The 22,883-nt window shown below is 35.7% G+C and overlaps 3 protein-coding genes across 4 annotated transcripts in view; 2 read left to right on the forward strand and 1 right to left on the reverse strand.

Moving 5' to 3' along the window:
- LOC142341835 (RUS family member 1-like) overlaps positions 1-20,183 on the reverse strand; it is a 176,175-nt gene extending 155,992 nt beyond the window's left edge. For both annotated transcript variants that reach the window (XM_075393089.1, XM_075393087.1), the window contains exon 1: positions 20,154-20,183. The gene's annotated coding sequence lies outside the window, so the exon portion shown is untranslated. The remainder of the gene's footprint in view (positions 1-20,153) is intronic.
- On the forward strand, positions 4,233-7,743 carry LOC142341833 (DNA replication ATP-dependent helicase/nuclease DNA2-like). Its single transcript, XM_075393085.1, has one exon. It carries the CDS (start codon positions 4,378-4,380, stop codon positions 7,636-7,638), a length of 3,261 nt encoding a protein of 1,086 aa, XP_075249200.1. The 5' UTR covers positions 4,233-4,377; the 3' UTR covers positions 7,639-7,743.
- Positions 13,444-15,818, forward strand: LOC142341119 (uncharacterized). The gene is made up of 2 exons (XM_075392009.1): positions 13,444-13,969; positions 14,265-15,818. The coding sequence occupies exons 1-2, from the start codon at positions 13,445-13,447 to the stop codon at positions 15,729-15,731; spliced, it is 1,992 nt and encodes a 663-aa protein (XP_075248124.1). The 5' UTR covers position 13,444; the 3' UTR covers positions 15,732-15,818.
- Positions 20,184-22,883: the final 2,700 nt, after the last annotated feature.

Genomic DNA, 22,883 nt, shown 5'->3' on the forward strand with positions numbered 1-22,883 from the left:
TGTCATACTAAAATAGCAGTTCCGTTTTGGAAAAGACAACTGCCTCATCTTGCCTTTACTTTCAAGAAGTATTGAAATAGTTTTAAATGCCCGAAATGTCAGAAATTCTTGGCGTTGATTTCAAAAATTAATAAAGTTTTTGTAATTAACTGAATTTTGGTGTAAATTGACATGATTTTTTCAATATACGCAATTGACTTTGTGCAATTATGCGAGATTATAAACATTCCAATGTTTAGAACAAATACAGGAGCATATGATTGTTATCAGCTGAAGCATGTGACGTCAACAAGATCATTACAATTAAAATTTTAAAAAACAGTGACTTGAACCAAATCTTACTCGATATCGGATAAGAAAATTTACAGCTTTTTATTTTCAGTATTTTTTATTGCTTATGATAGTGTTTTTTTTTCTGTATCTGAGCCACAAGATAGTTATTCAAATTTTTGAGCTAAAAACAGATCAAATCTTTAAAGAAAATTTCTTTCAAAAATATTGATTTGTTTTACGGATGTAAGGAAACACTATATAAAATTTCTATATCAGGCGGAGGAGAGAAGCGATTTATCATTTTGGCTGGGTAGAATTTTCTTGATTTTCTTTGTCGATACTTTACAGGCATGCCTTGACTGAAAATTATGTCGAGTTGTAAGCGAAATTTCAAAATTGGTTATGAATTTTGCCATTGTCTATTTCCCCAACAAAAATTTGTTTTGTATTTATTGAAAAATTAGTAGAAGTCATTCTATGTTTCTACTAATTTTTCAAATTGGTTAATGGTTTGGTTTTGGCGATGCATTGATTGTTTTAATGACATTTATAACCAGAACTTAAAGCATATCTCTTCAGCAAAAATGTTTTTGATATTTTTTTCATCGGTTTATCTCGAATATGAGCAGATTTTTTCTGCTAGCCTGTAAATTTTATGCAGCTTTTTTTGCAGGCTGTAGCAAAAAGTCTTGAAATTATAATTGTCAAAACTAAAAATGAATTTATTAATAATTTATCTCTGTTTTGGGCTGCGCGAATCAAAAAAGTTTTCTCAGAGCGAGTGGTATTAAATCTACTTAAGTTGCAGGAACAGAATTAATTTAAGGCTAAAATTTCAGTTTTTGAAGTTTTGAAAGCTTTGTGGTTTTTTTCATCATTTTCATAAAAATGGATTGCCCTTGACGTTTGTCAGTTTACAAAACACTTGCGCCTTTAAAATCTTCTGGGTTTATATGTATTGTTAATGAAAACTTTGAACAAAACTATAACTGATTTTTTCACTTTTTTGAAAAAATGACATCTTCGACAATTTTTTAAATTAAGGGTTGAATAATTTTTCAGATGATTCAATTGGTGAATTTTAGCAAACTAAGTATGAAAAATGGGTTTTCTCTTTTGTTCAAAAAGTACAAAACAAGATGAGGATTCCGAAAATTTTGGAAAATTTAATCACAAATTAAAAACTTAAATTTCTCATTTAATTGAATCTTAGACAAAGTTCTGACTGGAAACGGTCAAATTGAGAACATTTTTGCTATGCGAGATTCAAACGCTTGAATCTAGAACTATCTACAATCTCCAACGAAGCAAAAATTCCGCAACGAAATTTCAAAAAAAATTAATTGCTTTAAAACTTGAGTATGAACAGAATGCTTCGGCTAGAATTGATCGTAGTATTATAATATTTAAAAATTTACGTATAATACAGATCTACCAACTTTAGTAATTGTCTCCTTAAAAACAGACACAAAGCTGAAAAAACATCAAAATTTATAAGAAAAAGTAGTAAAGCATTGAAAACAATGACTAGCTTCAATTAAAAGAAACTAAGACCAATAAGACATTCGTACGTGGCTTCGAGGCACTCAGGCGTACTAGAAACTGTCAACGGATGGTTCAATAACTTAACCATGCCGAAATTAAAAGAGAAAATGAATAACAGTTGAAAAAGTTATCTAAAAGTATCTAATTGGCGGGCAAAAGTTTCATCCAATTTGATTAAAACTTCTTCGAATTTGTATCTTGACAGTATGTGGACCAATTTAAAGTAGAGAAAACTATTCAAGTTCCAGTAGTTATAAGTGAAAAGGGGGTGCAACACATCCTAAGTCTTTATATGGAAGAAAATGTGGCAAACTGTAATGAAAGTGTTCTACTAAATTTCCGAATGGACCGTTGTTTATTAGGCTATTTTTAAATTGACATTCATTTTAATTTTTTTCTGATTGCATTGCAACAATGGCTTAGATCATTTCTGGATTTCTTTTGTAGACTGTTGGAACTTCCTGTGACACGCACAGACTTGCACGAGTTAAAATAAAATTCGCCTGTCTGTTTAAAATAAAAGTTGCTTCCTACGGCTGTTAACATCGAGTTAAGTTGAGCAGAAAACAATTCACCATAGAATTGACGTATTCAAGAATATTGTTTCTTTTAAATTAAAAGTATGAAATCAACATTTTTCCCTGAGTCGTAATGCAAGCTCGCTGTAGCTTGCTCGTTGAATAAAGACTGTTTTGTTCCGTTTGAGAATTACTAGCCTTTTCATTCCAAGTTTGTGTGAATATAAATATGCTGCGAGTTCGATTTCTGATTTTTTTTAAATAATTAAATTACTTCTAGTTGTGGATTGACTTTTAAATAATTTTCTGCCGAAATTGTAAGGTAACTTAGGGTGAATTAAGTTTATTTAAAAGTCTAGACCAATCTTTTATTTAAGCCGTCTTGACGTCATCTAAAATTTGCTTTGAGTAAAGTGGAACACATGTGCTAAATATTCTTCCAATTTTAATTCGTAGGGCTAAGCTGGACGGACTTAAAAAAGTCGGACAGTATTTTTTTGCGGAATGCAGTTTAACATGCAAAATTGATTACTTTAAGTACATGTACATTCAAGTATCACTAGTATTCCGGATGTAACTGAATAAAAATAGTTCGATTTAAGTTGTTCAATTTCAACAGAAACGGCCTTTTACTACTTCTCGGTTTTTAGAGGTGTTTTTCTTAATTCATGATTGGTTTCTGTGCATAATTAATTTAGTTGGGCCTAATGACCAGACTTATGTTGTTCAGTGACTGTTCTGTCGCGTCGATTGAATTTAGCGCCCAATGTTTTACTTTCTTTGTTTTTGAGCACCTCTAGAAAATTTGCATCCAAGAATGACAAAGTAATAAAACAGAGAGGCTTCTATTTCCTGGCTGTTCAATTCTAAAACATTTAATTTGCTTCAACGGTTTAGATTGAAGTTTTTTGCACTTGGTCGCCTTACAATTATTGAACTTTTAATCTTTAAGCTCATCGCCTGCATCAATTTTTCGATGTCTAATTTTTGCCTCAAATGTGTCAAGGAACTCGGAGTGTTTCTAATTGAGAAATTGGAGTTATTGGCAATAAAGTTAAAATAGTTGAACTGTCCGGAGAACGACAAAGCATGCAATTAAGTATAATTGTGATCATTTGAACGTCAATACCTTTCCCTTCAGATCCAATGTTTCTATTTTTATCTACATGTTTAATTGCTCTCGAACGAAGTTTGAAGCAATTATTGTAAAATTCTTTTTTCTTTTATGCAAAATTATCGCTTTCACCGTTTTCTTCTAGAACACGTTCGATTTTACTTTGTGACTTTCCCCCTTGACTTTTGGATTTTTGAGTGATTTCAATTGCGAGCATTCCGAAATTAAGTCAGTTGCTAAAATAGAACTGATTGAGAGAGACAAAATTTCATAGTCCGTGTTACTTCTATGTTAATGTCCGGACTCTTATCTGAGATGTCACGCTTTCGAACTCCTCGCCAATCAGAAGTTTTTGCACCAGAAAAGTATTGCTGACTTATGCTCCTTCTAATTTGTTTGCCCCGCCTGTCGTTCGAGAGCAATTCGTCCGATGTTAATCCCTTTGTTGTAAATTTAACTATGATTTTCAAGCTCATCTAGCGATTTTTGAAATGTTCGCTTTTTTCAACTTATGGGACACTGGATACTTCATGAAAATTCTCTTTCGGTCTCCAAGTGCCATTTGGCATTGCCTGTTTCGACTTTTTATTTGGCGTAAAAGAGATATACGTGCGCCGGGGGTGGTCAAAACAAAATAACAATATATTCTAAATTGCAATCAACAATCAGTATTGATTGAGAAAAGTTCAATTCAGAATTCATTCTTATAGACGCTTAATCTAATTTTCTGTGACACCTAAAATGTCCCGAAAGTGACCGCGAAAGACAATTGTTCACATATTTTTGAACTTTCAAAAAGAAAGCACAAAAAATTTGAAATATGAAAAGCTTGCATAGTTAGATCATTTTTGAGCGCAATTGTTACAAAATTAGCAATGGCGTTGACTTCAGGTTAGATTATGAGGGTTTTACGAACTCGGAAAATTAATGAATAGCACCGCGCAGATGCAGAAACGTACCAGAGATGGTGATACTTATGAGTGCGGAGAGAACAATGTAACAACAGAGCAGCAAAAGCGACTAAAAATAGATTTGACTTTGACCGATGGCGCTTCTGCAAGTACTGTTTTACAAGATGTAATCAATTTACCAGCAAGAAAGGCATCGCCTTGTAGTTCAACATACTTAAGAGACATCCGGAAAACCAGATTTACTGTTCAAAAGTGTACTGTAATCAATACAAGTCAGTTCAGGCTGAGTTTAAAACAGGGCGAAAAAGATTTCACGCTTGATGTGAGTGGGCGTTGGTGTGACGATGTCAAATACGATGAAGGTGCTTCGATTTCAGTATTTCCCTGCGAGAAACTTTTGGAAACCGGCTCTGATAGTATATCGACGGAAGATACAGAGAAGTTGCTGATTCTTTATCCCAATTTTTTAATCAGTGGTACTACAATTGTTTCCAGCATAAGGTGCAAGCGCAAAACTGTTCTGAATGAGCTCTTCAAGCGAGGAATGTTCGCTAAACCTCTACTTCTGGGTAATATCATGCATGAAATTTTCACGACCTGCTTTCAAAACAGGAATTTTTCGCGGTCGTTTTTCCTTGAGAATTACCGAAATGTGTGTAAGAACGTGTCGCATTTGGAAAGCTTTTACGCCTTAGATATCTCGCCCGATATGCTTGCGAAAGAAATAGAACAGTATATTTCCCCAGTTGCCAGAATCGGAGGAGCTTTGCTGGGCAAGTTTCCGAGCAAACCGCTAGAGGAGCTAAATGTACATAAGCTCGTTTGCGAGCAAGTGGAGCGAAATGCGTGGGCGCCTTCTGTGGGTCTCAAAGGCAAAATGGACGTTATTGCAGTACCTCAGAGTACTTCAGAAGATACGAAAGTGATTCTTGAGTTGAAAACGGGAAAGGATTCCAATTCAATCGAGCACCAAGATCAAGTCAGATTGTATGGCACTATTATGAAGTCGGAGAAAATTAGCAATTGCTCAAAAGGCGCGCTTGTATACTTAAAAAGCGGAAACATTTATCCTGTTAAGGACCAGTCGATTTCTCTCCGAGAGTTGGTTATCATTCGCAATATTTTGGTTTACTATTTGACACAATCTGGGCTGCGTAAAGTGAAGAAGGGAAATGAGAATACGATTGATATGAAGGACATAGCAGCGAACCTTCCTGATCTTGAAGAAGATCAATTCAATTGTGCTAATTGTGAACAAAGATTCAACTGTGGACTCATGTCACGGCTTACTGGGAGTAAAAATAGCGAAAAGGGAAAAGTTCCGAACCTGACAGAGTTACACGCTGACTCTTACGTGGTGACACCTAGTCATCTGAAATTCTTTTCGAAATGGCATAGTTTGTGCTTGATGGAGTTCCCAATTTCGCCAGAACCAGAATATGCCAAAATGTGGATGGAACCGTTCGAAGAACTGGTCAAGAAAGGTTTAACGGAGGGAAATTTAGTCCTGGTGTCTCAGATCAAGGCACAACTGGATGATTCGGTTTTGGTAACTTTTGAAAAGTCGACGACAGAGCATTTAAGTAATTTGCTTGAGGGTGATCGAGTTTTGATTAGCTCACAATGTTTGTCGGTTATAAACATTGCATCGGGAACCGTGTCCAAAGTTGCCAATAGAAAAATTACAATTATAGTTGAACAGGAAATAACAGTTGGGCAACAAAGTGGCTCTTCGTTTTCTCACTGGAGATTGGACAAACCTAGTCAAGAAACAACGACATCTTCAACTCTGAGCATAATGTTGTCAAACTTATCGCAGTTGATGACGCAAAGTGGAAACAGTCGAGTGAAACGATTGAGAGAGTTGATATTGGACAACGAGGATGCGGCTTTTGAGGAAACGGATAAGCATTTGATACCGACGGAACTCAGACCACAGGCTAAGGCAATACTCTGCGGGTTAAATGGACAACAAAAATTAGCTGTTCGTAAGGTACTGATGTCTCACGACTACACCGTAATACGTGGAATGCCAGGTAGTGGGAAAACTACAGTAATTGTTGCTGTGATTAGACTACTAGTTCTATGTGGTCATCGAATATTGCTGACGTCTTTCACAAATGCTGCAGTTGACAACGTCTTGTTGAAATTAAAGAAGCTTAATAACGAACCGATTAAAATGGTCCGCCTTGGAGTGAAATCTAGAGTCCATGCCGATTTGCACTGCTTTCTTCCAGGAGCGAATGGATTATCCTATAACGCCGTAGCTTCGCAGTTTGATAATGCTAATGTTATCGCAGGAACCGTTTTCAATGTCCACCATCCAATTTTCAGTGGATCCAAAAGGAAGTTCAACTTTTGTGTTGTTGATGAAGCTTCTCAGATTTTGCTACCTTTATGCATTGGACCCTTATTTGCAGCTCAGAGGTTTGTTTTAGTTGGGGACGAACACCAATTAGCGCCTTTGGTGTCCAACGAAAAGGCGAAACGCGAGGGATTGGCCGAAAGTCTGTTCGAGTATATCGCATCTCGCAACAATAAGGCCGTCTTTTCGCTTAGTGAGCAGTACAGAATGAACGAAAGTATTATGGCACTCAGTAATAAGTTAAGTTACAACGGGCAAATGAAAGCGGCGAATGCAAAAGTTGCCGAAAGAGCTTTGGATGTCAAGTTTCAAATGAGCTGCAATAAAGAATGCTGCAATTGGCTAAACTCGAGTTTTGATCCCAAAAATGCTGCAGTTTTTATTGACACTTCAAAGAGTTCGGAAAGGTTTGAGGCTGAGAAAAATAACAGCTATTTCAATATTCTGGAATTAAACATAGTTCAACTTCTACTCAAAGTATTACAAGGATGCTCTGTTCCGATGCAATCTATAGGGGTAATTTGCCCGTATAGACAGCAGTTAATACAAGCTCAAGCTAAATTGGGTTCCTTGGGCCCAGAATTTGAAGGTTTAGAAGTCCATACTGTGGACAAATTTCAGGGCCGTGACAAAGACGTGATTATTCTCACATGTGTACGAAGCAAGAAAAAGCACGATGTCGGAATTCATTTAAGCAGTCAGGAACAAAAACAAGAAACACGAAGCAACGAGCTTTTAAATGACACGCAACGTGTGAATGTAGCTGTTTCAAGAGCAAAGAGCAAGCTAATTTTAATTGGAGATCTGAGTACTCTCGAGTCTTACGATCCAATGAAAGTGATAATAGATATTTTGACCAATAAAAGGTGTGTGTTCACTTATACGGACCACAAATCCGATAATAAATTGTAGCGATCTGTTTTACGATGCAGTATTGATTGTGCCTTGTTTAGATTTTGTATGATTTGTTTGATGGTTTTCATTGATTTGTACAATTAATAAATTTTTAGTTTCGCAGACTGGGTAATTGTCAGTGATGCAAAGCTCTTGTGGTTTTTGATTAGCCAATTTTGACTTCAATTACGTGGAAATCAAAATCACGCTCTTGTGTAAATGGAAATACTTCAGCAATTTTGGGTTGATATCTACGAAATTTTTAAGAACCGATTTGTCCTTTGTACCATAATACAAAATACTGAAAGTAAGTAGGAAGTAAAGACGATTGATACTAAGGACGGAACGGGAACACCTACGGCCCTCATTAAGACTGGCCTTTTTACTCTTGAACTCAGTGAAAGTTTTAATCTAAATGAGTTAGTAAAGAAATTCAATTTCACGCAGAATTGCAGGAACGATATAAAATACTCGAAGTTGAAGAACAGAAATTATTAACAACGAGTTGGAGTGCCAAAAATTAGCAAAATTTGAATTTAATTTACACGACTGATGGGTCCCAAGACGTTCAGGAAGCTGCAAGCGTGGAAAATTTTTGTAAAACATTTTTTAATAGCCGCAAAGCGATTGCTGATGCCCCTTGGTTTTTACAATCCAAAGTATTTGGTTTGTATTGGTGTGCTGTATTTTTTTAAAGATCTGTTCACGCTTTTTTGGACTTTTTCACGTCAGTGAAAACGCAAATTAGAGGTGTAATTTCAGTCACGCTGCGGTATTAAAGGGAGCAAAAAATCAATTAAGTTTGAGGCGCGATTTTCCAACTACTTTTAAAGGAGTGAGAAATTGGTGTTTGAACAAATTTTCGGTTTTTGATAGAGATTTTTTTCCATGTGCGCCAATTTGACTTTGATTCCAGTGTTTTTTCTCTTGAGTCCTTTTAATATCATATTATTAATAGCCGCATAGCAATAGCTGGGGCTATAATTGGCCTTCTCTTGGTTTTTTTATTTTGTCAAAATTTTTGTTATGACCATATGACGTCACAACCACTTTAAATCTGCCTTTTGTTCATTCGTTCATGCAATTTCAACTGGATTGCGTGCGTGACGTCATTTTTCGCTCTTAGTGGAGTGAGTTTTTTGTTCATTCGCGTGATTAAATTTTTGGTCACACTTGACTTACCTCACTCTCAAAAATGACTTCCTCACTTTGAAATTGACTTTTATTTACTTTAATTCAAAGAGATAAGGTCAAATGGGTGTGTGTCACTCTAAATTAAGGTTATTTGAGAGCAGCTAATAGAGGCAGCAAAAATGTTACAGATTTTTAATCAAAATATAATATATCAGCCTTCAATAAAAAGACGATTTTTTTGGGCTGTCGTTTTTACTGTTTTTTTAGACTGCAGATCTACGAAGCTATTGCGGCTGTTTTCTGGCAATCTGCCAGCAATGTTATATATTTTAATATTATATGTGTTTTTCTTCTTTTGAAATTGTTTGTATTTGTCAACGGGCTGCTAATGCTTGTTAGCTCTTTAACACAATTTGTGGTCATATAATATTAGTTAATTGTTTATTTTCGCCCCATTTTTATATGTTGCCTTATCACTTAGATGACAGGTTTGATTGGTTATGAATTGGGCATAAATCAGCATAAATCATGATTTGAGTTTACAGCTGCTGGTTTTCATGACTTTCACACTTTCTCTCACAATTTATTAATATCCTGAGTTTTTGCTACTTTTGTCTTATTATTTAATTAATAGCCGCACAGCGATAGCTGGGGCTATTATTGGCCTTCTCTTGTTTTTTTTTATTTCGTCGTCATAATTTTTGTTACGACCATATGACGTCACAGCCACTTTTTGTTCATTCGTTCATGCAATTTCAGCTGAATTGCATGTGTGACGTCCTTTTTCGCTCTTAAGGGAGCGAGTTTTTTGTTCATGCGCGTGATTAAATTTTTGGTCACACTTGACTTACCTCACTCTCAAAAATGACTTCCTCACTTTGAAATTGACTTTTATTTACTTTAATTCAAAGAGATAAGGTCAAATGAGTGTGTGTCACTCTAAATTAAGGTTATTTGAGAGCAGCTAATAGAGGCAGCAAAAATGTTACAGATTTTTAATCAAAATATAATATATCAGCCTTCAATAAAAAGACGATTTTTTTGGGCTGTCGTTTTTACTGTTTTTTTAGACTGCAGATCTACGAAGCTATTGCGGCTGTTTTCTGGCAATCTGCCAGCAATGTTATATATTTTAATATTATATGTGTTTTTCTTCTTTTGAAATTGTTTGTATTTGTCAACGGGCTGCTAATGCTTGTTAGCTCTTTAACACAATTTGTGGTCATATAATATTAGTTAATTGTTTATTTTCGCCCCATTTTTATATGTTGCCTTATCACTTAGATGACAGGTTTGATTGGTTATGAATTGGGCATAAATCAGCATAAATCATGATTTGAGTTTACAGCTGCTGGTTTTCATGACTTTCACACTTTCTCTCACAATTTATTAATATCCTGAGTTTTTGCTACTTTTGTCTTATTATTTAATTAATAGCCGCACAGCGATAGCTAGGGCTATTATTGGCCTTCTCTTGTTTTTTTTATTTCGTCGTCATAATTTTTGTTACGACCATATGACGTCACAGCCACTTTTTGTTCATTCGTTCATGCAATTTCAGCTGAATTGCATGTGTGACGTCATTTTTCGCTCTTAGTGGAGCGAGTTTTTTGTTCATGCGCGTGATTAAATTTTTGGTCACACTTGACTTACCTCACTCTCAAAAATGACTTCCTCACTTTCAAATTGACTTTTATTTACTTTAATTCAAAGAGATAAGGTCAAATGGGTGTGTGTCACTCTAAATTAAGGTTATTTGAGAGCAGCTAATAGAGGCAGCAAAAATGTAACAGATTTTTAATCAAAATATAATATATCAGCCTTCAATAAAAAGACGATTTTTTTGGGCTGTCGTTTTTACTGTTTTTTTAGACTGCAGATCTACGAAGCTATTGCGGCTGTTTTCTGGCAATCTGCCAGCAATTTTATATATTTTAATAAGGTCAAATGGATGTGTGTCAATCTAAATGAAGGTTATTTGAGATCAGCTAATAGAGGCAGCAATAACTTATACAGATTTTTAATCAAAATATAACAGATCGGCCTTCAATGAAAAGACGAATTTTTTTGTCTGTCTCTTTTGCTGTTTTTTTAGACTGCCGATCTACGAATCTATTGCGGCTAATTTCTGGCAATCTGCCAGCTATGTTTTCATTAGGCACAAGTCCCATAGGGTGTTAATTGGGGTTACTTTAATCGATTTATGTGTTTCATGGTTGCTAACGAAATTTAAGTTAATCAATTTATTTGTTCGAGACCGTAGCTATTGGTTTCTGGGAGTTTTTCAGTACTCATCTTCAATAGTAATAGCGTGATGTAGAATAGCGTGAAGTTTTTGAAAAAAATTATTAAGTCTCGCAAGTTTTTTTTACGGCGACAACAGTTCTATTTGGCTTCTTGGGGTGGCTCATTTTTGGCCAGCTTATTAGTGAATCTCGCTTCCTTTGCAGTTATTTTGTCTCTTTTTGTGCCAATGAAACTGCTAATAGGGTTTTTTGACGCGTTAGATATAATTTGCTGTCGTTAATGAATTTGGAATGTAGTTATGTGGTATTTTCACTTTGAGTCAGACTTTGCCAATTATTTTTGCCAAATTGATTGTTGACATTTCTTTGGTTTGTTGCCTACCCTGCTTTGTTGGCAATAATTCCCACAGGGTTAGTTTATTTTTTAGTCGATTTAAGGATGAATATTTTCAATTTTTAATTTGATGCTAATATTGGTCTTTCTTGAAACACTAGACCTTGGAAACAAATCTTCAAGATGTTTGTCCTTTTTTGTGTTTTTGCTCGTATAAGGTCGTAGGTTTTGATGACTGTCTTGCTTTCATGTTGTTTGTTGTTGTGAAATTGATAAGTTTTAGGTCCTAAGTTAATTCAATTCTTTAGATTGTATTTCAGCACTTGTCTTGCTATGTTTTTTTTATTTGGTCAGTTTTTGCTAGGACCATATGACATCACAAGCACTTCAAATCTGCTCTTTGTTCAGTCGCTCACGTAATTTCAACTGAATTGCATCTGTGATGTCATTTTTCACTCCTAGTGAAAAGAGTGTTTTTGTTTAATTGCCTGATTAATGTTTTGCTCACATGTGACTTACCTCATTCTCAAAATGACTTCCATCTGAACTTGACTTTTAATTTAATTTAATTTTCTAATTGAAGGGTATTGTAGGGCAGCTAATAGAAGCAGCAATAAATTAAACAGTATTAATCAAAACATAGCATCGCAGTTAATTAAAAGAAGTTTCTTTTTGGGTCTGTTTCTTAATTATCCTTTTGAGACCAAAAAAATCTAGGAACCGATTGCGGCTAATTACTGGCAAGCTACCAGCCATGTTCGCAGAATTGGAACATTAGAACACTTTTTGCCATTTTTTAAAAAAAAATCTGACGGCCCTCTGCGTCTGCTGACGCCTGCCTGTATCTAAACTCCACGGGAACACCAAGCGACAGTTCGACGCTGAAGTATTCAGAACTGTCTAACTGAGCTACAAATTCAACAGAGGGCACCAGAAATAAAGATCGAGGTCAAATGAATACATGTGTTCAACAGAGAAGCAGAATCGCAATTATGTGAATTCTTTGTTTTGAAATGTTCATTTAGCACTAGAATAAAAGTTGCCTGAAAGCTTGAATGTTTTTTGATATAGTACTATTATTGCTCAATATGTTATAAAGGTTATAAAGTCTGGCAAGTGGTTCAAAGCCAAGCTTTGGTTGATGCGGACCTTTCTCTCGTGTTTTTAAAAAACTGATATCTCATTTAACAATCTTGCCTATGCGCGCTTGTTAATAATCTTAGAACAAACAGAAAAAAATCTAAAATTAATTTTGTTTGCCTTCGTGTAAGTTCAGTTCATCAGTTTTGATAATTGGCAATATTGGTTTTCTTCCTAATTAATTAGAGGACTTTAGCGTCTCTAACAATGACCTATAGAATCTTGACAAAGCAAATTTTCTTTTTTGCTTGCCTTAACTGTTTCGTAAGTTTTTAATGAGATTTAAATCACTGTCAATCAAAGTATTCACGAGCCTTTTCTACTGCGAAGCTTTATTTCTGTTTTGCTTGGCCTTTACTTCTCATTATAACATGGAAACAAAATGACGCTGAAAATGGTTTTTGACGTATCGAGCTGTTGATAGATTTAAAGGAAGCCGGTGGGCCTAGTGCATCCATTAATAACTGTAGTCAGAAAAGAGTCGTCTAATGTGTATAATTTACAAGGTTTCGTGAGGTTTGTATCAGTTAATAGCAGCAGAACTATCGCCAATACTGAGCGTTGTTGTCAACGTATATTTTATAGTTGACGTAATCTTCAGTATTAAAGGACAGTTATGCTGGTTTCACTGCGTTGTTGACGGATAGAAAACTCATGTAATCGGTAGATTTTTTGCGCAATTTCATCCAGGCTCGTGTAAACAGATTTGAAGCGCCTTGATTTTTTTGGATAGCAAATATGTAAATTGGGGAAATATTACCAGATGTTTAAAAATTTACATTAAAATCTAATAAATTTATTGGTTTTAAATCAATTAAATATGTAAATATAACATTAATTTCCGTAATTTGTTTCCGTAATTTTGGTTGTTGGCATTACAGGTAAAAGTAGGACGTGAAAGATTTGAGTTTTGAAAGCAATTTTTCCATTGTGAATGTCAGGGGGTTATGAAGTTACAATTGCAGATGAAATGAAGCGGAAGTCTACCCTTGTCCACAAAAAAGAGCCATCCCTTTCCACTCTTTCGGAGGAATCCGAATCCCCGTTGGCTAAAAGCGCGCGCAAACGGAAGCCCCCAAATTGCAGCATTATAACACATAGTGCGTCTGTCAAGAAACGTTTGAGAAATGCGTTGCCAGACATTGAGACTCTGCTTCTGAGCAGTGAAGGTGCTGAAAACGACTTTGAAGCCTCCGAAGACGACTTATCACCAAATCAAGAGGAGGCATCCTTGCATAGTTCCCAATCAAGCGACAGTAGTATTCTTGCTGTCAATTCTTCGACCACACTCGATTTAACTCAAGCCTCGGCTGTAAATGAGGCTGAATATTTTCTGGACAGCGCTGTCAATTATTCAGCTGCTGTGAGTGACAACACCGATCAAACATTTGTTTCTGCTACTGGTGGTGTGGACAATTGTGGGGAGTTGGATTATGTGCAGTTGGCAGTGGCTGAAATTGATCGAGTGTTTGCAGAGCAAGAACAACCAAATGAGGTGTCGTAAACTTTTCGAAACTCTTTTGATACCTAGGAGGCAAAAATTGAGTATTTCTTATTAAACCGTCTCTTACGATAATGAGAAGAAATGGAAATAGACAGGCCTCCTAATCATAAAATTAAGTCAACAAAATAATTGACAGATTTAATATCCCTTAAGAATTTCGATTTTGACAAGAAGCTCAGGAACGATCCTTGAACATGCAAAATTCTATCCGTTTAGTACGCCGCAAACCCATAAATGCGTAAATATCTTGTTAATGTAACATACTGAAAACGGGTTTATTTGTCAGGTGTTGGAGACGAATGCTGTCGAGAGTGCATCTTATTCAACCTATAGTATCTCAGATGAAATAGGAGCTGCATCCCCTTACGTTCCACTTGTCGACACCGATGCCTTGATTGATATGTCAACTATTAGTAGTGTGGACTCAGCAATGCTTCACTGTGACGCTACCCTGCCCACTACCTTTCCCACTTCCGAGCGGGTTCTGTCGCCCCACGATGATCCATTGGAGGGTATTGTCAATGCGGGAGATAGTGTCGACTTGACAACTGGTCAACACCAGAATCGTGACGAAGAGCAGCCGAGGATTACGTATCTATTGGAACCCTCAGAGCGGCAGCGTAGGAAAGGTACTATCGGTGACCAGTGGGCTAGAAAGTCAAGAAGTCAGAAGGTAGTGGCTGCGTCTACCATCAATTGTGATAGTTCTGAGCAGGAACAGACAAAGACAGCGTCACAGTGGTCAAGTTCAGACGTCGAACTTCTGAAAGCAAACATTGAGAATTGCGCCACGATTTATAAATGCAGTCCCCAAGAGATCATTCACAACTGGCAGAAAGGAACGCGAGGCGATTTCTACAAAATCATATCGACGGGTTTGAACAGACCTCTGAACTCAATATACAGGAAGGCTCTTAGGCTGTATCCAAAATCTCGCGCTAGTAATGGAAAGTTCACAGAAGCAGAAATTGATAGATTGAAAGTACTGCACGAGAAGTTAGGCAATAACTGGGTCCAGATTGGCATCGAAATGAACCGAGATTCAGAGTCTGTCAGAAACAAATTCAGGTGTTTGAGGACTGCAACTCAAAATGGCGGATCGTGGTCTGATGAAGAAACAGAAAAACTAAAAACTGCTATTACCTCCATATATGGCGAGAACTCAGTACCGTGCTCAAAAATGGACTGGAATAAGATATCGAAAGCGGTGAAATCGAGGAACGCAAAGCAATGTAGATTCAAATGGCTTTACGGACTGTACCCAAAAGTTGTCAATTCTGAAAAGACTTCAAACTGGACCATAGATGACACGTTATTAATATTGGAAAATTTAATAAGCAGTGGAGCAAATAGCGAAGATGAAGTTGATTGGGACAGTTTGTGCTCACAGCTGAAGTTCACGAGGTCACCCCAATGGCTGAGAAGGTTCTGGTCCATCGGTTTGAAAAAGACCATAGGCAATGGAGAGAAAATTGAATTCAAAGAAGCGCTGTACAAACTTCAAAAATTTTTCCACGAATGCAATCAATTGTTCCATTCTGGACTTGATGTGTGTGAGGAGGATCTGATATCCAATTACACGTCATCAATTCTGGATTGTCATAGTCTGAATGAAGTCATTTTGTCTTCTTCAATTGATGACGAGACCCATTTTGAATCAGTGATGGCGTCTTTTGATCAACAGAGTGTAGATGAAATTGAGTCAAACTGTTTGAATAAAGACACAACCCATTTAGAACTAGAAACTAAATAACCAAAAAATAATTTCAATTTTATATTTTTATAAAGCCGATTTCTATTTCAAATTTTTCTGAGAATCCCTAATTAATATTTGTCAAGATCATTTTCTAAGAGTAAGCGATATTAGATACCAGGCCTGGACAATAGATCGAAAGCGAATAGGTAGAATATATCGAAAATGAAATTATTCATATTTGGAGTGGCCAACCAGATTTGAGTACTCAAATGCTACAGCGTCTAACGTATTCGATTGTGATGATATGTTCGGTTTTGATAGACTCAAGTCAAGTTCCAGAAGTCGCATGATCATTGCTCGCAAGGCATGGTCAATTGGGTTAATGTTATTTTAAAGTTTGTAAATAGGGCCTAATTACAACCAATAAGAATAAAATTTATTTTTCTCTCTACTATCCAAATTTTACTGTTGTCCATCTGTTGTCCTTCGATCTACTGTCCGTTCACGTCCAGGCCAGCCTATTTTGGCGATACAATGCGTAACCATAGACATTTATATATCGAAAGAAAGAATTTATTTCTTTGATCAAGTACCAATTAAGTAACAAGTACAAAAATAAACGTAATTATTGACTGGTACAAACATGGGCAGGGAACGTGGTATTTAAACCCACACGCCCTGCGGTTAGAGACTCTGTAAACTAGGCAGTAGGACTATTTTTAATAAAGATGTTCCTATGATAACAAAAACATGAAAAATGAAGAAATGGACTTTAAAAAACAAAAACTTAAAAAGTCTTTTTGCTACAGTCGTCAAAATTTAACAGCAGCCTAATTAAACGTAGTTAAACCTACTGAAGGCATAAAATAGGCCTCCAAAATTTTTTGGTTTAAAAAATTTTTTAAGTTTTTCAGAAGCAATTTTAGCTGGAAAAGTTTGAAAAATTTTAAAGAATTGAGATAACTCGGAAACTGAAAGGAATTGAGTGCTCATATTTTTTCACAAAAATCCCATTCCCAAACTAGATGTCTGATAGCATTTATTCAAGGGGTCGTTTTTTAGGATTTCCTAGAAAAATTATTCAAAGATGTATTTCACTATATCATCGTTATTAATCAAAAATGTATCCTTAAATTTATGATAAAAACTTTTTTAAAAATTTTCATTTGATCCAATAACATTGTAGGGAAGAACATCATTTTACTCAATGAATTAAAGAGCTTCGAAGCTCTGGATTTAACTGATCGTTTTTCAATCATTGGCTCACAAGATGATTTAATTAGCAATGTGTTTGATGCACATCGCGTAGGTAATAATATCACATTGATTAGAGATTATCGATTTCAGCACCGATAAATAAGAGACAAAAGAAAATTTAAAATAAAATGCCGAGATATTTACTTACGGGGTCAATGGAAATGCACTTGTTTTCAATGTCAAACCTATTTTCGCTGGGCTTCAAATTCATTTGGATGGTCTTTTTAACATTGAAACAAAGTATATTAGCATCTAGACAATGGTTAACATTATCAATTTCTCTTTGCACTTCCTCACTGGACTTACTAAGAAACGTAAGATTTGTATCACATGCAAAAAGGAGGACTTAAGCATGTTAACAATGAATTGGTAGGTCATTTATGTAGATAAGAAAAAGCAGGAGGCCTAGTATAGACCCTTGTGGTACTCCATGTTATACTTTTAACCATTGCGAGGAAATGCAATTGACTTCTACTCTTTGCATTCGGCTCCTGAGATAAGATGTCAACCAACACAAAGCATTACCTCTTATTCTATATCTTTCTTAATTATAACGTAAAATTGTGTGATCAAGTGTATCAAACGCCTTCCGTAGATCCAAAAAGAAGCAGTTTGTTCTTAATTTTCCAGTTTTTCCTTATTTTCATCGTTAACTCAACTAAAGCATCGATGGTACTATGCTTGTTTCAGAAGCCGAATTGACAAGAGGAGAGGAGCCCGAATCGCTCGAAGAGGTTTTATAACCCTGTTTACATAGCACGTTAAAGAATTTTACACCATACATTTAGAAGTAAAATTGGGCGGTAGTTATTTTCTAACTTACTGCCATCTTTGTGCAGAGGAAGTACCTTTGCTTTCTTGAGCGATGAGTGAAGGAACAATTAATAGAGTGCGTCATGAAGTGAACCGTAACATGGGTTGATAATTTAATTATTGTATTACCTAAGCAATCATCACCAGATGATGTTTGAGCTAAGCTATCAATGAACTCTTCAACTTCAAACTCTGAGACCGGGTGTAAATATAAAGACTGGTCATTGTCTGGAATAGGAATAGGAGGCATGTTATTGATCCACCGACGAATATTATTAGGTACATTGACAAAATATTGATATCTGCCACGTCACCGATAGGGTGACTGGTTCGCTTCATAACAAGAGGATAGAAAAGGAATCTTTTTTGAGTGCGAACTTCTGCCACTAATTTTATTTAGTAAATAATAATTTTACCTTGAATCGCCAATTCTAGACTTAAACTTTTGTGCATAGTAAGATTTTTCTGATATTTCGTATGCGTTTTCCTAATTTTTATGCTGAATTTATGCTAAATTCGCCAGATAATCTGTATTATTGGCGTTACTTTTTCATATTTTATGAATTTTGTTACGCTTTGTTTTAAGACTTTTCATGGAATTTGTCAATCATTTAGGTTTGTTATTTGATTTAGTTTCCTTTTCATTTTGCATTGGGGTAAACTTATCAAAGACCTTAATAAAACTTAAGTAGATATTTCAAAAGCAATGCTTGGATCGCTACTACTTAATATTACAACTTCCCTGAGACGCAATTGTTCTTGGAGTTCATGCAACAAGAGCTGTCTCTGAGATTCAAAATGAATAAATTTTGTATTTCGAAATTTACAATGAGCGTCAGTCTGATCGAACTCCTTGACCGACCAACAGCTAGAATAGGATAATGGCCTGCACTGTTTTGAGGGAACAGAATATCTGATGTAAATGATGGAATATTTTGGTAGATGAAATGACTTAAGCAGGTTGATGAATGATCAGTCTGTCTAGTTGGAGTATCCGAACTATCGAACAGACTGAAGTCGTTTGCTTTTATATTATCGACGTAGTTGCTGCTTATCAAATTCTTGAGATTTTGTCGGAATTTCCCCGACGAAAATCCCCGCATACTGTAAAAGTCGTTGTGGCAGAAGTATTACATTGCAGATATTCCTCAAGTAACTCAATGAACTGAGTTTTGTTAGTTCTATGTTTATTGTAAATCACCAAGGTTTTAAATGTGTATGATTGGCTGCTTATTTCAACACTTATTGCCTCCTCGAATGGAGTTTGCAAGGTTTTGTCGTCGCGCTCTCTTGGACTTGAATTATCATCCTCCGCCATACTTGTCACGATTTTTCACCTCAATGTTGGAGTATCAAGGCAAAAGAAAATTAGAAGTATCATCATCTAAGAGTGTCTCCGAAAGGCATATGACTTTGGGAAGTGATTCAATCCATATCAAAAAGATTCCAATTCCAGCAGTTTGGTCCTGATTGAGCGCATGTTTTAATGCAAAACAGATATCAGGGAGGGTTGACATGTTGAGGGTTGATCACGGGATGGTAGGAGTTTGTGGAGCGTTTCAAGAGACTTGTTTTTATTTGGGGGAAAACACCATTAAAACTAGCCAGAACGTCAGAGAGGGGGTAGTTAAGCACTGAGCCACCTTCATACAATCCGAAATTTTTGCGAACTCGTGTCGTTGTTCCACATGTAGTGCAGTACGCCTTCACGCACCCAGGCACTTTTGATGTGGTTGTCAGTTTTCATAGTGTTCATGAAGTTCAATCTGGTTCTTGTGATGTCCTCGACCACACTTATTTACTTCATGTTGTCCACCTCTGCCAGCTTCTTTTTCTCCTAAAGAAGGTTCAGTTTTGCCACCCTTCTATTGAACTTGACAATGATGGGATTGCGTTTTGTGAGCAATTGAAATGTCCCAGGCCTCAGCAACTGCGTCGACTCGATCAATGACTTCCAGTACTTTGTCAATAGTCTCATTGTACTCTTCGTGTTTTTTGCCCTCGTTCATTTTCAGATTGAAAATTTTCAAATTCTCGCCTGTTGTGCGACTCGTGCACATGACTTTCCGACAGGGTTTTAGTTAGAATCTATTTTCCAGGTCGACCATTTCTGTTTTGACTTGTTGTTTAAAGGTCACCAGGGAATCTTGGACAGCACGTGCATTTGATGGTTCAAGTTGTTGCATTTGGGCCATGATGTCGGGAATGGCGTTTCTAATGGCATTTTGAATGATAGGTTCTAAGTTGGTGTCGAGGTCTTCGGCTTCAGGACTCAATTCCGTACAGCCTCGCTTGGGCCCTTTTGCAACCGGAGTTCTTCCCAGATAGCTCAAAGGAGGAGGGATAGCTTGATACGCTTGGCTGTGGCTGTTTTGATGTCCATTCGTCATCATCATTGCCAACATGAAACTATTTAATAAGTTTATCACAACAATTAGGCTAATATCGCTTTGACTATTTAGCTTAAACATGTTTCAAATCGATGATTTTCGAAGTGGTTGACAATCTTCGGAGGAGCTTAAACCAAGTTGTTGGTCTCCTATTATTAATAGGGTAATTTAAATGAATCAGATAAGCTAGTACAGTTTCAGCAGTTTGTTGTGGAAAGAAAATTTGATGAGTTTCATTTCCACCGGATTAACTTGCTAATAAGATTACTCCAAATCATTATTCTCCAACTTTTCAAAGGCATGCTAAAACAAAAAAATGAGTACAAAAGTGAAAATATTTCGAGGGTATTTTGTTACCAAATCATTTTCGCAAATCGATGTGGTAACTTTAGTAGAACAGATCTTCTGATTATTCACTTTGTTTATCGGTAACTAAGAAACTAGGAGGTGGCGATTGATCTGATATCAAAGCGTTTGGAAACCTCTTTTTAAAACTAAAATGACGTACAAATTTTCATTTTTAGTTTTTCTAGTCCTCTCTATGTCGGGTATCAAGAAAAAAATAACACTGGCTTATAGTTGTCAGTGTTAAAAAGGCCGTTAAGCGTAGAGTAGCAAACTTAAACGATCTAATGTTTTGAAGATTCCGCTGATTTCCGTAAATTCTCAAATTTTCACCATTTTTGCTAAAGATATTTAATTTGTTTAAAAAAGTGTTATCGGTTTTAAATTAAAAAATACAGAAGAGTTGCTGAACTGTTTGATCCAACATTTTTGTAGAAATTAAAATGTTTAGTAAATTTTTGAAAAATTTGATTTTTTTCATGAAAAATGACACCAAATATGCTGCTTTAGCCCACTTAGTCCAAATTCGCGGACATAGAGACCTAAAAACTGCTGATGCAAAATTGTTAAGTCAGATTATGGTCTTTTTTACTTCGTTTTCTATTAAAAAAGTGTTTGGAAGTAAATTTTAGAAGGCTTTTCGCTTATTTAAATCGATTTTTATCATAAAGCCATCATAATTTTGTTATATTGAGATTTTCTAATAGAATTTTGTTTTATGATGAAATTTGGACCGATTAAGGATTTTTGGGAGACGCGTAGTGGTATCAAGGCCAGTTTTTACCCAACGTAGTTTTTTTAAATCAAAGGAACCGGATTAAAAAGGGATTTGTGTAAAAAAAATTCGCTTTTTTATTTGCCAGTTATAGTCAGATATGTCTTCATAAACAGATGCAATTGAAGAGAGATGCCACTTGCGCTTAAATGAGCCGCAATATGCAAATATTAAATTTCAGAGAAAAGCTCATGGTTTTAAGGGCTCCCACAATGTGTTTTATTAATAGCCGCGAAGCGATAGCTGAGGCTATTAATGGCCTTCTCTTGCTTTTTTTAAATTTCGTCGTAAGATTTTTGTTACGACCATATAACGTAAACCAATTCAAATCTGCTTTTTGTCCATTCGTTCATTTAGTTTCAACTGAATTGCGTGCGTGAAGTCATTTTCCGCTTAGTGGAGAGTTTTTTTGTTCATTCGTGTGATTAAGTTTTTGTTCACGCGTGACTTACCTGACTCTCAAAAATGACTTCCTGACCTTCAAAATGACTTTTTTTACTTTAATTCAAAGAGATAAGGTCAAGTGAGTTTAGATCACCCTAATTGACGGTTCTTTAAGAGCAGCTAAAATAAACAGCATTAAGTTATACAGATTCTCAGAATCAAAATTGAACATCTCAGCTCTTAATGAAAAAAATAACTTTCTGTTTTTGTCTGTCTCTTTTACTTTTTAACAGCCGCGAAGCGATAGTGGTTATAATTGGGGACATCGTGGTTTTTTTATTCGTTGTCTCCATGGATAATTCTTACGACCTGACTTCTTGGAATGGACTTTTTCGTTGACTTCTGTTACTTCTTTTCTGCTTTGCAGTTAAATTTTTTGTGCATGACGTCATTTCTGCTTTTAGCTCAATTGCGTGACATACCTCACTCAAAAAAATGACTTCTGAACTGACTTATGGAACTTTAGTTTTTATGAACAATTACTAATTAAAGGTCAATAGCGTGCATCTAAGGAGTGCTAAACTAATATGCCCTAAGTCTTGAGTATTAGTCTTGAGTTTTTGATTTCGAATATCAATTTTGAAAAAGCTTTTTCCTTATAGACCGTATTCCTTATAGACTGGGTTTTTTCCTTATAGACCGTATGTATCATAAAATTGACAGTCCGAATCTAACCTAAAAAGTCTAGTGGTCTATTAAAAGACTGGTGGTCGATCTTTCTATCGTTTTTCTTTAGTTGTTCCAATTCATGGACGGTCACAAGCGTCTATCGCGGCTATTTTCCGGCAATCTGCCGGCTATGTTTTAACTTTTAACGATTTAGTGTTTTGATTATATTTGTTCGTTTTGTTATCTGGTGGTTTAATTCTCATTAATTAGTGGTCCAAATGTTCATCTAGAGAGATGTTCGTAACATTATCTAATGCCTTTACTTGATAAATAATGGCTCTTATGATTTTGAATATACTTTGGATATCAGTGATTTTTTAAGTTTTGTAATTTTCCAATCTTTTGGTAGCTTAATTTGATTGCTATCACGTGTCCTGTCAGCTTTCTAATTAAGCATAACCTATTCTGCTCAGTTGTTTTATTTAGTAGCTAATGGTTTTATTACTTTGATGTTATGATTTTCGTGAAAATTGTTTGATTTTTGGAAATTTTCCTATTTTTACGGTTCTTTGTCTC

The sequence above is a fragment of the Convolutriloba macropyga genome, chromosome 6, assembly GCF_964194025.1.
Source record: "Convolutriloba macropyga chromosome 6, txConMacr16.3, whole genome shotgun sequence".
In the NCBI taxonomy this organism is placed as follows: Eukaryota; Metazoa; Xenacoelomorpha; order Acoela; family Convolutidae; genus Convolutriloba; species Convolutriloba macropyga.

What these genes read in the sequence shown, in the direction of transcription:
- LOC142341833 (XM_075393085.1), top strand. Translation starts at nt 4,378, where the DNA reads ATGAATAGCACCGCGCAGATGCAGAAACGTACCAGAGATGGTGATACT.
- LOC142341119 (XM_075392009.1), top strand. Translation starts at nt 13,445, where the DNA reads ATGAAGCGGAAGTCTACCCTTGTCCACAAAAAAGAGCCATCCCTTTCC. An exon ending in AGCAAGAACAACCAAATGAG is followed by an intron (nt 13,970 to 14,264) that starts GTGTCGTAAACT and finishes TTTATTTGTCAG; the next exon opens with GTGTTGGAGACGAATGCTGT.